We start from the raw sequence: 16,748 nt of genomic DNA on the forward strand, positions 1-16,748 counted from the left end.
AGGTCTGACACATCTTTGGATGATACATAGCTTCAGATACGACGTACCTTTAGAGAAAAGAATAAAAAGGGTTGGTAGTCTCATGGTAGCTGGCGTCAACACAGTCAAAGTGCTTTGACTTTCTGTAATTTTTGTATTTCATACATCACTTCTTCCTCTTTCCGCATCTGCCTCCATCACACTAACCCTCTGGATGTCATCCTGCACTACAACCATGAATATTTTTCCTTTTCTCCTCCTTCCTGACAGCTCCACACTCAGCATCGTTTGTCTAATATATACACATTCCCTCCTTTGAACATGCACAAAGCATCTTTGTCTTGACTCTTTGTCAAAACGCTCCACTTGAGCTGTCCTCTGATCTACTCTTAATGCTGTCTATCCTAGTCATGAGTCACAACCAATGAAAACCTTAACATTTTCATCTCAATGACCTGTCTTCACATCACTCTTGTTCTTGAAAATCAGTCAAAGTACTCTTTGTGTCAATCACCAAACTGTGTTAATGAGTTTGGTTAAAAAGCCTACTGCCCTGCCAGGTGTGTCATCCAGATTAGCTATCCTCTGCACTTCCTGATTCCCTACCCGTCTTCCATCTGGAAAGTGTTCACCACACCCATTCCCACCCTTTTTGCAAATCTACTACTATCTGTCTTTCTGTGTTTCTCTCCATTAAAGCATACCTGCCCAACACCTCATCACCTACATGTCCATTAAAGTCAGCTCCAATCACCACTCTCTCTCTACTGAGGACACTCTTTACCACATCATACAATTTACTACAGAAATACTACCCTACTTTTTCCTTAAATAACATATTCTTCTTATAATATGTTCATCACTTATTTCAAAATATTGTCCGTTATCAAAGTTACCATCCTCTTTTATTTGGTACATTTTGAATTTCTTTCTTTCCGTTTTTTAAAATGTATTTTATGGTTTCATTTTCAATTATATAGCATTTGTATTTTGTATTATTGTAGGTTATTTTTTCTGTAGTGTGGAAAATTCCAGTCAACTTTAGCTACATGGAATATCATGACTGTGGAAATTTGTCACCTCGTGTTAGGGCGCACACACTCCTATGTATGTCAGCCTCACTTCCTTTTTTCAGACCAAAAAACGAATACACAACTCAACTATCTGGTGACACATATGAGGTTTGACTGACATCATTTAATACTTTTTTTTTCCAAGAGTCTTTTCTTAAGAGACAGTGACCTGCAGAGACAAGTGGTAATTTCAGGACATTAAGACATTAGTTTCAGTACAACAAAGTGAGAGCAAAATACACCCAATAAAAAATACAATTACATTTTAAAAAAGGAAAACACTCCAAATGTACATATAAACTGGTCGTCAGTGATGTGACTATCTGTAATGTAAAAAAAAGACATCTTTGAATGACAAAAGACACATAAATATATCCATCATTAAAATCAATACCTTTGTTATTACTCCAGACAACCAGCTCTAGCTAGTGTTATAGATTCATCTACTCATAATCGATGAAAGTTGACCCCCATACACAGACATAGCAGGGCTAGATAAGCTCCAGGTGCCCATGGTGTAATGTCTGCGCCAACTAAGCATAGGTGCATTTCTACTGCTTCAGTTTAAGTGTAACAATACAATCATCTTCCTTTTAACACTGTGTTTTATTGTCATCCTTTAATCTTGTCCAGCCGTTTGTACATATAGTATGTGTAAATGCTTGGACAGGTTTCATAATAAAAAAAACCCTGCAGTAATGAAGGGCACCTATGCACTGAAACTCTTTTAGGATCTTAATTTGAAATACGTTTTTAGGTTAAGAGTGGTGCTCACAGTGAGTGACCAAATCACATAAACAATACAAAACATGTTTTAGAAACAGTGAAATTGTCCTTCCAGACTCACTTAAAATTTCTTATTTACTACAAAGTTAGCATTTCACCTTCTTCATGTGGAATAAAAAATATAAGAAGAAATAGTTCAAAGATGGTTTCATGTCTCCGCATTTAGGCTATGAAAGCTGTCTATAAATGTCAGGCAAACTTTTAGTAAAGTTTTCTGTTCATTCTTTGCCTTTTAAGGTCAGTCTTGCAGGAACTAAAAAAGTAAAAAAAAGAAGATGCTAAAGATAGAAAAGAGAACTGAGATATAGTCTGAGAAAAATAAAGTGAAGCCTTTCAGGTCTGATTGCATATGAAAAAGTCATTGTGAACAATAAAAATGCTTGAATATTTCCCATAGATCTGTCATGGGTGGATCTTAGGTAAACAGTGCAGGAATATCATATTTATTAAGAATCTAATTTAAAGAGCAAACAAAATGCAACAATGGGAACTAGAACCACAGAGCAAAGTTAACAGTCAGCAGTTTTTCAAGCAAGTAAATGGAAGATCGTCAGTAACGTGCTATTTTTGTGGCCTTGGTGTTTTTCCTACAAGTTCTATATTTATGTCAGTAAAGACCTTTCTGTGCCACACGTTTCTCTAATAAACAGTCATAACAATCAGGTTTTTAATACCACAAAGTAAATAAAGAACAAACAAAAGATACATTAAAAATAGACCTCAGTTATTAGTACATATGATGCGACATCCTGCCCCTCCTCTGCCTTGCCCGGTGCCTCTCCCCTCCTACACAGACGTCTCTGACTGAAGCTTCATGACAAACTTGTGGCTTTTAGGGTCAATAAACTCTTCGGCTATGTGCAAGAAAGGAAGCGGCGTTACTGTCACAATCAGAGAAAGGTCGAGGCGCCTCAGGCTGAAGACGTGGCCTTGACGTAAAGAGGCGGTCACTGGCTCCTCGCTCACTAGTGTCCACTGGCGCCCTCTGTTGCCGTCCAGGTACTGCAGGGTGGGGCCTGGGACGAGGTAACGCTCTAGGAAAGCCTTTAATGACAGCAGAAAATGCGCAGAACGGTTTGTGAACAAACTCCATCACACTGTTTAATGTGGCTGGATGTGATGTCAAAATAAAATGCTGCCACTACTTTAATGCTGGACAATTTCAATCACAATTTGTAATCAAATGTAAAACATTTATAAAAGAAATGTTTTGGATTAAAGTCAAAAAACTGTTTTCATACTGAATACAAAATATGAGTAACTGTATTCCGTTACAGTTACCGTTTAAAAAGGTGGTATTCAGAATACAGTTACTTTGTTGAAATAAATGGATTACACTGCGGTACTTTCCTGTTTCATATTGTCGCAGGTCAGGACTGTTTGGGTTTTGTTTGACAGCTACGTTCTGTTGTTCCAGGCGGCAGCGTTACGGTTGCCATGGCTACAGGGCGACGCTCTCTCTCTTTCTGCGACTGTGTGTTTCCTGGGTGAGAGAGCGCCTTTTCGTTGTTGTTGTTGTTGTTGTGCTAAGCTAACAGGCAGAATGCTACAAGCATAGCTCTAAAGAATGTAGCATCATGGGGAGTGTAGTCCGTGTTGCAGGGAGAATGGACTGGCATACACGTTATGGGTCTGTGAGCGCGAGGAGGGAGAAAAAGGGGAGTGGAAAGGTTGGAGTTGTCATCGAGGAAAAACGGGAGCTGGAAGCATGTAAATATAATAATAACCACTGCAGCCAAGAAGAGTGCCTGACGAGCCCAGTTGTAAGTAAGCTATTAAGACTCGACTGTACACCGTGTTCGTGTTTTCCTCCGAAAACAATAAGTTCTGTTGGAGCAGCCTTTCAACGCCTCTCTCTGTCTCTCGCAAGAAAAGTTGACCCACACAACAAAGTAAAGCTATTTTTCGGCTACGAGCCGACAGGGACCCCGCCGTATTAGTCAGAGGTCCCTTTACTACAGTTCGGAGTCGCGGACCTTCAGTAATAGTAATAAATCACACAGCAATAGTACATTCACGTTGTTGTAAAAAGCATGATAATATATTAAGTAATCCAAAGTATTCAGAATACGTTACTGTCATTGAGTAACGTAACGGAATACGTTACAGAATACATTTTGGGGCATGTATTCTGTATTCTGTAACGGAATACATTTTAAAAGTAACCTTCCCAACACTGCTCCTCCCAGGACTGAACTGGGGAAAATCGCGCACACAAACTGACCCTCCTTACCTTTGGTGTCATGTTGTGGGTAATGCAGAACTGCAGGTGGCTGATGATGCTCTCCATGCTGTGGTAAGTCTGCTGCCTGGTTGCACGAAGGTACTTCTGCATGGCCCGCGCCATGGGGGCAAATATGGCTTGAGCTGCCTCCCTGGGGTCCATCACCTCCCGCGGGTGTTTGGGAGACGAAGTGACTGCATCTTCCTGCTGATGACGTTTGATGTGGGTAAAAGCTTCTTCTACTGCCACCACCAGCCTGTGAGGATTAAGGAGACCATGACTCCACTAAACCGATGTCATGTACATTACAAACTACAAACTCTATACTTCTATGTTTATTACCCCAGGGGGAAAAAAAAGCATCATTTTAGGACTTTCAGGTAAAAACGTAATAATATGAATTCCACAAATTTAGTTAGTTCATGACAACAAACATCTTAACATCATTTATTGTGTTTGTGCTTCCTTCTTATCTTTGAGTATGTTTATATGATTATGTTTTAGTAGGAAAACAAACTTTTAAGTTTAACCTAGTCTGCAACTTCTGCATCTTTGTCAGTGAATGCTTCTGTATTCACACACCCGTTAGTACCTGGCTTTGCGTTTGCGGACCTTTCGCTCCACCTCGGCCTCTTCATAGTAGTACTCGTTGTGGGAGTTGTCTCTTCTCCGAGCGGCCGCTGCAATCATGGCTCTGGACTGGCCTGTGGAGTTATTGGTGCTGTTGTCTGTGAACAGAAATGTGACATTTAATTCGTGAGCAGAGTAACACGGGTGGCTCTGATACTTCTGATGAGCTTATCAGTTATTATTCCATGTAGAATTTGGAAGAAATAAATTAATAGACTCGTGCTTGTGTGAAATTCACTATGCAATCTGAAGCTATGGCTTTACATGTGGAGGTGAAAACTGCTTTTTCATTCAGCGTCATTTATTTCACTCGGACTGATAAGGTTTTTTGCTCAGCTGAATTGTTACCTTCCCCCAGGTTGTAGACTTTGAAAGCAGACATTTTCTTGGTGAGGATGGACTTGGGGAGGTTAAGCAACGCAGGGTTATAAACCGGAAAGTCGCTGTAGTACTGATCGAGAACCCACGCTGCGGCCCTCTGAATGCTGCATTGCACAACAAAGAGGAAGAAAGTTTGTTAAAACAGACGCAGAGTTGTTATCAGCGTCGGCAACCTTAACATCCTCGCTGCTTTACTGCCCCTGAAACAGGAAGAAACAGCAACAGTCACTCAGATGGAGTGCCGCTCAAAAAACGGTTGCTGTGGACTAACAACGTACATCAATTATAACAGTGTGAAACAAGAAAAAGTGCACAGCAGTGCAAGAATTATAAATCACATGCAGCAACAATCCTCTGCTATGAAGTACGCTGCATTGGCCACCTCATTAGGAACACCTGTTCAACTCATATGAACACAAATATCTGATCAGCCAATCACAGGGCTCTGCATTTAGGCATGTAGACATGATTGAGACAACCTGCTGGTGCAGATGGTAAGTGTAGTGGCACAAAGAACATGAAAGCATGGCTCCGTCGTGCCTTCATCAACAGTTCAGGCTGCTGCTGGTGGTTTGGTGGTGTGGGGGATGTTTCCTCTGCACAGATTGGGTCCCTTCATAGCAGCTGATCTTTATTTAAACACCACAGGCTGCATGAGTATCGTTGCTGATCATGTCCATCCCTTTATGACCACAGTGTTTACAGCTCCATGGCAACACGCAAAGTCACAATATTCTTGGTTTCTTTAGCGTGACAATGACTTCACTGCACTCAAATGACCTCCACAGTCACCAGGGCCGTATTACAGGAAGCAGGTTCAACAAACTCTGAGTTTCAAAAGAAACTGTGGCTTGAATAACTGTGAGATCGACAATTTTGGAGTCTCCTGTTCCAGAAAGGTTGATCAAAGTTCAGTCCACTCTGAGGATGTTCACCCTGAGTTAAGTGCAAAATGATCAGAGCTGAACAGGATCTGGGCCTAATCCCGTCTGAATCTGTGATCCTTATCAGCTCTCACCCATCCTGCTGTGCAATTGGACATTTATAGCATACGTCTGCCCTCCTGAGCTGTCTGGTCCATCCAGAGCTTATTTTTTTTCTCCCCTTCTCGAGTGTTGCTGGGCTGTTCCTTTTTCCATCTATAATGTCTTTAACTTGAAGATGGCTGTTATTGTGATTTGCAATCCTCTAAATAAAATCATCACCTAATTATGGCCACATATTTTGCAGTTGTGTTGAGTTTTTAGTCCGATCGCTCTGCTTGCACCACCAGCACATGCTTGCAGCTTCACAGCAGAGCCAAAGGTTAAGAGGGGTCTAACACACATAGCACGGGCGTGACTTCCTAACCACCCACAGAAAATGAAAGCAACACCATCCACACGATCTTTGCATATTTTAAAAACCACTCACTGCGGTTTGGTTGGTAACTGCAGGAAAACTAGAGCAATGACTAAAACTGAGAATTAGTGCAATGCATTGAGGTCAAGAGTCAAAGTTGTAGGACTGAACAGTTCCACCGACACTGTGGGGAAAACTTCGTAACAAAATCTGGACTTTTTTTTGTGGGTTGATCCACATGCGGTTTGGAGAAAATAATGCATGTGCGAAACAAAGTGGGCTTTTTTTGGACATCTTAGCAGTGGGTTGAAACGAACATGACCCAGACAGATCAAACAGTGATGAAATGCTGCCCCCTACTACAGCGTGGCCAAACTCTGCAGCAAGTGTCACTGAAATTTAAAAAGCATTATTTCAGAGAACTCGAGAAAAAAAAGAGGCACAAAAAATAGACAAATACTCCTGATTTTCCACAGTTACTAACCTGAGATGTCCCACATTGTAGAAGCGGCTGACTCCATCTGTGCTCCTCACAACCTTCAGAGAGAAAGCAGGCTGCAGGTGTCTGACCTCCAGCAGCACGAGGGCTAGGTACTGAATGAACAACAACGCGTCCACCAGAGATGCCGCATAGCCCACAATCCCCCTGTAGTCTGTCTCTCTGGGCTCCAGCACCCGCACCCCATAGAAGAGCCAATAGGACGCCACGAAGAGAAAGACCAGCGCAAGCAGCAGACAGCGAAACACAAAGAAGCGTGGCAGAGCGGCTCTGGGCGGGCGGAGAAACAGCGCCCACGTGGAGATGAGGAGGATCAGGAGCTTGAAGGCGAGTGAAATGTAAAGGCCTTCGCACGGCGTGCCGCAAGGGTCCAGTGAGTCCCGCCACAAGAGCTGTGGGAGGGCCAAGAAGGCCAGTGGAGTGATCAGAGAGACGAAGCCCAGAATGGCTCCCAGCGCTGGGCTGATGTAACGCCGACACTCCAGCGCTGAAGAGTCGTCTGAGTCCTTAGATAGCTGCGTCAGGTCCTCGTTTGAGATGCTGTCCACGGAGGTGCCGGTGACCACCGTGGTCGTTTCACCCCAGTTGTCATCCTGAAGGAAGAGGTCAGTGTCAGAAATGCTGCGGCTATGAAGAACATTTGTTACAAGACTAAAAATGAAAAATGAATCTCTCACCCTGTCGTCCTCTCTGGGGGAATCTGCGTCCAGCAGCGACTCCCCCGGAGCCTGGATGACCACAGATTTCTCTCCACGGATGCTGCCATCGCGATTCTTAGAGCGATGCCTGTCCCTTCTCTCCCTGCACACCCACAAGAAAAAAGTAGTTATCGTCTACAAACGCACAACATTTAATTCATGTCAGCAGATTTTGATCTGATTCTTCAGAAGCGGTTGTGGTGAAACTCTGCTATTTAAGAAAAAAAACATCATTTTATATTTTTCCATAATCTACTGTACTGTTATTATGAACATATAATGTAATTATACACTACTGTTTCATGTAACCAGCGTGTTGACTTTATCTAGTGTCTTTAAAGATATGTGTTACTGTTTATTTACTAGTAAATGCCCGTGCTCTAGAGTTGTTTGTTTGATTTTAGTCAGATGATTTATATGTCAATTAACGGACTGTCCATTGATGACATAGCAATACAATGTGGTGAAAAAATAGTTGCTCCCCTCCAGATTTCTTAGTTTTTGGCATATTTGTCACACTTACATGTTCCAGATTATCAAACAAATTCTAATATTAGACAAAGATAACTAAAGTAAAGACAAAATGCAGTTTTTAGACAATGTCTTGATGCGTGCTCAGTCATCCAGGTAAGTAAATCTCCAAAAGTTGATTCTGTTTCTCTGGACGTAGCGTTCTCAGTGGGAGAGTTTGTGCTCCAGTGGATGATGAGAGTCAAACTTTAAATACTGATCCGTATGTGTAGGTTTACAGTACACGTCAGCTTTTAGATGTCCCCCATTACTGATGGAAATCTCACAGTCTAAGAAGGCTAACCTGCCACTTTTCATATCCTCCCTGGTGAACTTGATGTGTCGGTCCACCGAGTTAATGTGATCCGTGAATTGTGGTACATCCTGAGATTTTATTTTCACCCAGGTGTCATCCACATATCTGAACCAATGGCTTGGTGGTGTTCCAGGGTAGGATAGCAAAGCCCTTTTTTTCCACTTCTTCCATGTACAAATTGGCCACGATAGGTGAAACTGGGGAGCCCCAGTTTCTGCCTGTAGAACTGACCCTTGTATGTGAAGTAGGTGGAATGAAGACACAGTTCGAAAAGTATACACACTTGGTCGATGCTGAGAGTGGTCCTGTTGCTGAGGTTGGTGTCATCCTGTAACCTCTTACAAACTACCTCCAACGCTTCCGTGACTGGGATGCAAGTGAACAGAGACGTAACATCGTACGAGACCATGGTTTCATCTGCCTCCATAATGACATCTCTCACCTTCTCAACAAAATCCAACGTGTTCTGGACGTGTTCTCCCACTGAAAACGCTACGTCCAGATGAACAGAATCAACTTTTGGAGTTTTTAGACAATGATTTCATTATTAAGGGGAAAACACTTATCCAAACCTACAGCCTGCATTAAAATGCAAGTGCCCCTAAAACTGGCAGTGCCAAAAAACTAAAAAACTGAGGCTTTCACATGTGGAAGACTTTTTGTTTCGCTCTTGAGCATGAGCTGATGGTTGGATATTCTCCTTCAGGATTATCTGGTAGGGATCAGAATTCATGTCCTGAAGCAACACCATCACACTAACACCACCATGTCTGACTGTTAGTATGATGGTGTTTTTCTGAAATGCTGTGTCAGTTTAATGCAGATCTAACAGGACTCAAATCTTCCAGAAAGTTCAGCTTTTTTCCTCCAAAAGTCTTTGGAGTCAAAGATGTTTTTTGGTAAATGTGAGACGAGCCTTTGTGTTCTTCTTGCTCAGCAGTGGTTTTCTCCTTGAACTCTCGCATGGATGGCATTTTTGCAGTCTCTTTCTTATTGTTGAATCATAACCTCTGACCTTATCTGAGACACGTGAGGCCTGCAGTTCTTTACATGTTGTTCTAGGTTCTTTTACGACTTCCTAGATGAGTCGTCAGTGTGCTCTTTGAGTCATTTTGGTAGGCAGGACACTCTTCGCCACTTTTCAAAGTTTTATCCATTAGTGGATAATGGCTCTCACTGCGGTTCATGGAATCACAAAGCCTTACAAATGGCTTAGACATAACTGGCTGTTTGTCAGCCGTTTCTTTAAGTCATGGCTTGATGTGTTGCTTTTTGCGATCTTTTGTGATTTCTTGATTTGACAGGTCTAGCAGTAATAAAGCCCGAGTGCAATTAATCAAAGTTAATTCATGATTTAACAAACAGGGCAATTCTTTTTTCACAGAGGACCGGGGAGGTGTGGATAAATCACACCTGCATTTCGCATATTTGTCTAATATTAAAAGTTTTGTGGATACAAATTAGATGTTACTGTTGTGAAATGAAAATGATTCAGTGGGTTTCTAAGATGTCAGAAGTGTCATTTTCGCTTGTTGTCATGTGGTTGTTATGCACCATGATGACATGTGATCACAGTACTTGATAGCGATAGTTTCGCTGCTCACGTCCTAATCACAGATTTGGTTTATTACTGTAAGAGTTGTGACATCCAGCTGTAATATGACTGAAAAGTTCATCGATCATTAGAATTTAGATTTAATGACCTCAGCTTGGCCTTTCAGAAATGCTCTGCTATTTTAAAACGGGATGAGGACAATGACAGACACAAACACAAACACTGGACAGCATTGCTGCTCAGCTTGCTTCTTCTACCTGTGTTTGCGGGAACTCCTCGAGTGGGATGACTTGTAAGAGTATCCCGAGTACGTTGACTCGTTGTCCATGTCAGTGATCGGCGGTGGGCGGAGTTTCCGGGCCACTCCTGTCCCCAAACCGCCCTTGTCCCAGACCACTCCCAACTGGCTCTTGCAGTTGCTGATGGACTTGGTAGAGAGGGCCAGAGGGAGGCGCAGCAGATCCACTTTACTCCTGAGGGAATCTATCTTGGAGCCTTGGGAGAAGACGGAAAGATGGGGGAGGAAGACAGAGTGAGAGATTAATTATACATAGGGTGAGTGTTTGGAAAAGGCATGGAGACCATTTGGGAGAGAGAGAAAGCTGAGAGAGAAGAGAGAGGGAGAGCGGGGAGAGGAGGCAGAGAGATGAATGAAGAGAAGGAGGGATAGGAAAAAGATAATTTGTCATGTGAGACAGAAGTAAAACAGTCTCAGAGGGACACATACCGAGGAATGGCAACAAGAAGAGAGACAGCTTTGTTGAAATGTTGGCACTCTAAGTGTATGGAAGAGCATAACTGAGCCCATTATTCTGCCTTTTTTTTTTTTTAAATGAGCAAACTGAGTGATTTGGCTCCAAGTGTGTTCTCAGCCAATGAAGGGCAACCACATCACCTTCTATTCTTAGGCTGCAAGTCTCCAGTGTGCAGGACACACAGGAACAGATGCCCAACATGGCAGCCGCTTGAAAATATTCCTGCTGTCTTATACGTGAAAAACTTGGAAACATGCAGTTTTAAAAAAGAATAAAGAACCTGCACTTTGTTGCTTTTTAAAGTGAGCTTCATTTATTTCGGTATATTTAACCTTCCGCAGTGTTTTGTTGTGGGTCGGTCTGCGATCTGCATTCTCGCCCACATTCCCCAACTGTCCCCCGTGGTCTCCTGGGGCAACGGAGCTTAGCTACTACAATGGGGATGAATGGGAGGCTAGCGGTGAGAAAAGACAGGAGGGGGAGCAGTTGTCGTGGCGACCAAAACATCAACTCAGCAGCACCCCATCCTGTTCTCTTATCCCTCAACTGCACACCTCAAGACTTTTTTTAAACTAAGCAAATCTGGCATCATTGTAAGGACATTCCTCTGAATCCACAGACCTGTAATCTGTTTTTGTTTTCATGCAGATAGAGCCGGGTTGTTTTCTCATGGGTACTTTCCAAACTGCCTGCAGAAAAAGCGGACACTTAATCTAATAACAAGCCACCTCGTGCTCTCAGTTTGTGCCGTGACCTGAAGCATCACATCTCCACATTAGAGACTTCAGGTTTTACTTAACGGCTTTCATGTGATTCAAACATGGACTTCTGAAGACGGACATTTTCCAAGAAGGCGCATGAGTAGGTTTCAATTTTAGGAGATCGGACCTTCATGTGGAGTTGTCTGACATCCACAGAGGGTCACTGAAAATTTCTGACACTTAAATATCAATATTTCTCTGACACACTGATTTATTTACTTTGTAGAAGCTGTTATTATTGTAATAATGCAGAAATGAGGACCACCGCTTTAAAAGGGAACATGTTATATTCAACTTCCATATATTTATTAGACTTCACTCATGCAGTTTTGCATAACTCACAGTTAAATATAACCCTCATTCGTTTTATACTCGGGCTCTGTGCACCCCCTCTCTTCACTGTCAAAAACAAGCAGTTTTAGTTCCCTTCCCCCTCCTTGTTAGAAAAGTTTATTCTGATTGGCTGCTCCTAGCAAACAAAATATTTAAACAGCAGATGGGTGGGGCTTCTTTGTTCTCAGCTGGAGATGTGTGCCTTATCAGGGAACATATTAGGATATCTGCTTGCACTGACGTAATGAAGAAACACAGGTTGAAAGAAAACTGAATCCTGAGCTTCTGGTTCACAGCGGACAAACTGTTTCACACCTTCCTTTTTAAGACAGCTTTCTTCTGATTAACAGCCCCTTATAAACAGAAGACTTAAAAAGTAAGTTGGAGTTAGTTCTGTGTTTAAAGCTAGAGCTATGTGTGTGAGATGATGATATTAGTGATACTGGCCTCTTGATACTGATACTGAAAAAGATATCCATGTATGTGTGGATGTGGCCTAGAGCTTGTGGCTCACATATAATTGACTGTACATACACTGACCTGATTATTTAGAAATCTGGCCATGTTTTAGAACAAACAGTTAAACAGAGCCTTCAGCTTTCAGGCCCCTCCTCTGTGGAACCAGGTTTGGATTCATGAGAGAGACACTATCTCTACTTAAAAAGTGTGGACTTTTATCCCAATAAAAGTCAAATGTCTCCTCAGTTTTCATGTAAAACCTTCTTTGAATGTATATGAGCTAAAAGAGGGAACACATAAATGAAGTGAAGAGTTTAGCAATGAGTTGCTAAGCATAGTTTTTGTCTGTTGTGTCCACAGGGCATAAAACGGCATTCTTGCCTCCTTAGAGAGAGACATGGCTGTATGGACTACCTGTCACAGCACCATGCTGGGCAGAGCGCTCTGCCAACTTTCTGGATAAAAATGGAAATCACTTTGACCTAAGAACTCATATTCCCTGTTGACACGATGAAAAATTATCTTCAGAGCTGCTGCAGTTTGAGCATGATTCCTCTCATCAAGACAAAGGGTTTTTTTTGGGTTTTTTTCAAATACTGTCTCAAACAGAAAAAGGAGCATGAGAGAGTGGTGGTTACAAACCATCAGGACTGAGTGAAAAACAGCCCCACAGTTACCTCTGTGTGTCTAGAGAGTGCAAACCTCCATGGATGTCCTTGACTATGGGAGGCATACTGACACATGCTCAAGTAGAATATTTTATCTCTGCAGACAAACACAAACTTAATGCAAAATGTCAGAATTTACAGTAAATGTTTCTCACAGATTGGAAACTATTTTGTGCCATGAATGTGAACAAAACCAGCCCCTCATCTCTCTCTCTCACGCTGACAGGACACAGTTAATCACATCGATCACACTGATCAGATAAGGCTATCCCACTGTAATCGATTCACTAGTTGATTTACACTGCAGTCCACTGTCATGTGAGATTTTCCACGTGCAGTGTGGAAAGGGGACTGCCAGCACTTAAACTAAATTTGAATTTAAGAGGCCTGCCTCAAAGTCCTAAGTTGTTGTTGTCGTCAGTGTTTACTAGCGTCCACTTCTGCTGATGCTGAGAGATAACTATCTGTGGATTTGCATTTTTAAAAAGCTTTCATTGCCTTCATATCACTATGTGTCCTTCCACTCGTGTTTAAATAAAATGCATTTGTCAGCAGGTGAAACTTTGTATTTTTTTAAATCAGTTTAGGATGTTTTTAACTCTCTGTCGCTGTTTAGCCTCATGTCTAATTCTGTGACTCACAGGGGTCTCCTGTCCTCCGGGTGGCAGTGAGCCAGCGAGGTGTGGGTTGCCTCCTGTCCTCACTCCAAGAGTCAACCCTAAACAGAGTAGTTGAATAATCCAGGACTCTACAAACACTCAAACAGCTGACATGATAGATGTGACGGCGCTTCCAGGGAAGGTTTGCACGTAACGCGATTTTACTTTAAGCGTCAAAGAGAATCGGTGTTAAAACAAAGCAGAGCATGCAGGCTGAAGTGATGCTGCTGTGAGCCACAGACTGGTGACCAACAGCAAATAAGTTGGTCACCAGTCTTTTATTTCACGATAGTGAAATAGTTTACCCACACGCGTGGCGCAAAGTGCGTCCTTAAGCACACTGTGCGTAAAAGTCCACGGATGAGAGGCTGAGCACCAGCTTCTATCAAGTGTTGTGGTGCTGGAGAAATTCATGTATAATAAACTACTGTAATACCTGCAGGAAGGTTTTTCCAGAGGTCCTACCTTTCTCCCTGAAGGAAAAAGCGGCAGCCTGCAGCACAAAGAGCCGCTGTTAGCAGCAGCAGCGGTGCCAGAGGGCAGAGTGTCCAACAAAAGCGACTCCAAAAGCTTCCAATTCACTTTCTCTCATCTGTCCACAGTTTCCTCGCTCGTTAACAGCAGGAGTGAATGTTGAATCTCCGCTGTGCGCACACTTTGTTTTACTTTTCTCTTTAATAAAATCCCCCCAGCGAACATCAACAACAGGCTGCGGGTCAGACCTCATCCCCGATCTACTTCTGCGGTGTCCCGCTGTGAGGGGGGTCTCGTACGCACGTACTGAACCGGCACAGTTGGAGTGTATTCTCGGCTTCCGGTAGGGATTTTCATAATAAGACTGAACTTTCAAACTCAAAGACAATGCGAAAATATTCGCAAAAACCTTAAAAACTTCCCTGGATGTATTTCCACAGCCACCTGATTATTTATTTACAACCTCTTAACATGGAAACTGCATTTTTATATCGTTTCCATATAATACAGAAAAGCAGATTTACCAAGAAAGCCTTAGAAACTCTCATTCATGCTTTTATTTTGAAACTATGTTTCCTGTCTTGTCCATGAATCTTTTAATAATCTGGTTTCTAAGCCAAAAAAACGCACTAATCAGACTTTTCTAACTTTTTCAGTTACAATCTATCACAATCACACCTAAAATATGGGTTTTTGTTTTGTTTTGCTTTTTCCTTGGGGGGGGGGGGGGGGGGGGGCGGAAACGAGGGCTCTCCTACATCGTCTCTTCCTACTTTCTGTTCCATGAAAGATAGACAGAAATGCCAGGAAAATATTTATAACTGATGACTAAGGTGGCTGATGTGCAGATACAGGAGAGGTCGAAGTTTAGAGAGAAGAAAAACAAAACAAGGCGGCACAACAAAATATATTTGAATCAAAGAGTCACAATGCACGCCAGTCCTCTTTAACCAGTTTCTTTTTTTAATCTCACAAAACACATGAATCTGAGACATGAGCTCTTTTTTCCTTCTGTGCAGCTAACAATCTCACCAATTTTAAAAACAAAGGAGAAGAAAATAATTTATACATCATTTTTTTATATCTACAAAAATAAAATCAAATACAATGACTAACGCTTTACAGAAAAAAAAATTAACGTATATAAAACAAGTGGGTTGATCTCTATATTACATGTGAACAAGATTTCTTCTTTTTAAAAAAAGACACAAAAATAAAGAATGAGATGATAGTTATTGATGTGTTTATGCATACAGTAGTTTGCACTGTGCAGGGAAGTTTTGTCTGTGCAAGTTTTTTTTTTTCTTCTTTTTAAACAATGGAATCAATTCTAGCTTCTTTCCAGCCATTAGGGCTGCGGCGCTGACGTAAAAATGATAAGGAAATCACTAAAAGGAAAGTGTAGAGGTAGGAATTAGAAAACGCTGTGGAGGAACAAAGAGGACAGTACACCGAAAGATGTGCAGAAAAGAAAAGATTAGCATTCAACCAGCTCAGACCATTTGGTGCTTTGTGTTTGTTTTTTAATTATAAATAAAATGTAGAGTGTGAAAACTGTGTGCTGACAGCTCGATGTGAAAAGGTGTTAAAAATAGTGATTTTAAAGTTTAATAGTAATAATGTCAGTCTCTTGGTCTGAAGTGCTTGAAACTCAGCCGCCAAAATGTGAATAAAGAAAACAAAAAAACGTGTTCCCTTAAACACCTCTGGAGTTAAAAAAAAAAAATCACTTTGGTGAAACATTTTTACATTTTAGCACAAATTTCATACAGCTGTGAAAAGAAAAATCAGCCATCCTGGCATTAAGTAGCGCTGCTTTAATCATCTCTCTTCTTTTTTTTTTAATTTGCATTTAATGTTTTGTACACGTGTGATTTGACAGTCACACGTTCTCCTACACAGTGTTGGTGGCTGAAGAGCAAAAACCTTCCACTGGGCAGTGAAACATCCGTTCAAATGGCAGAATCTGACAGTGCGAACGACTGAATCTGCTCCTGGTTTTGATCAGTTTAGTGTTAGGATTAGTTATGGAGCTTGTAATCAGGGTTACTCACTCCTCAGTTAGTATTTGAAACCAGCTCAAATCAAATTCAGCGCGGTGTGTTTCTGCCCAGCGCGATGAGCATTAAAGAGGCAAAAAAAAAAAAAAAAACAAACAAACAAAAAAAAACACTTAAACTGCTATTTAGTTGCAGTTTAAAATACACATTTTGTCCTGCCGTGTATTAGAATTAGTACCAGACAGATGTAGTTTGAGAGAAAAAGGACAGAATAGAGAAAAATCACTTGGCTTTAGTGTCAGTCATTGCTGGTTAGATGTGCCTCAAACAAGGCGTTCAACAAAAAATTTGAATGTCAGTAGCAATAAAACAATCCTAAATATGTTCCCAAAAATAGTTAAAGGAACGGCCTGACTTCTGGGAAACACACCTCGATGTGTAGACCATCACCAGTCTCACGTATGTGCTTTGAATACAGAACTTAAGCTAACAGCTAGCCAGCTTAGCTTAGCATGAGGACTTGAAAGAGCCAGTCTGGCTCCTCCCAGAAGCAACAAACCCACCTGCTAAGCTCAGTGAGAACAGAGTAGGTAATAATCCAAATAGTTCACAGTGTGCTAACTAGAGAGCACCACATATCCCATTTA

General features: G+C 41.7%; 1 protein-coding gene across 1 annotated transcript; it reads right to left on the minus strand.

Annotated features, from left to right (window-relative positions):
• Positions 1 to 2,471: 2,471 nt before the first annotated feature.
• Positions 2,472 to 14,379, minus strand: LOC113019204 (vang-like protein 2). The gene is made up of 8 exons (XM_080291402.1): positions 14,093 to 14,379; positions 10,250 to 10,487; positions 7,591 to 7,714; positions 6,899 to 7,506; positions 5,041 to 5,177; positions 4,655 to 4,790; positions 4,072 to 4,318; positions 2,472 to 2,882 (listed from the first exon to the last, which is right to left on the minus strand). The coding sequence occupies exons 2-8, from the start codon at positions 10,318 to 10,320 to the stop codon at positions 2,625 to 2,627; spliced, it is 1,581 nt and encodes a 526-aa protein (XP_080147528.1). The 5' UTR covers positions 10,321 to 10,487; positions 14,093 to 14,379; the 3' UTR covers positions 2,472 to 2,624.
• Positions 14,380 to 16,748: the final 2,369 nt, after the last annotated feature.

Source organism: Astatotilapia calliptera, chromosome 3 (assembly GCF_964374335.1).
Source record: "Astatotilapia calliptera chromosome 3, fAstCal68.1, whole genome shotgun sequence".
Classification (NCBI taxonomy): domain Eukaryota; kingdom Metazoa; phylum Chordata; class Actinopteri; order Cichliformes; family Cichlidae; genus Astatotilapia; species Astatotilapia calliptera.

Coding starts and splice junctions, on each gene's coding strand:
- LOC113019204 (XM_080291402.1), bottom strand. CDS start 10,320: ATGGACAACGAGTCAACGTACTCGGGATACTCTTACAAGTCATCCCAC. Junction 7,715..10,249: donor AGGAGTTCCCGCAAACACAG/GTAGAAGAAGCA, acceptor GTGGGTGTGCAG/GGAGAGAAGGGACAGGCATC. Junction 2,883..4,071: donor CCCACAACATGACACCAAAG/GTAAGGAGGGTC, acceptor CTGTCATTAAAG/GCTTTCCTAGAGCGTTACCT.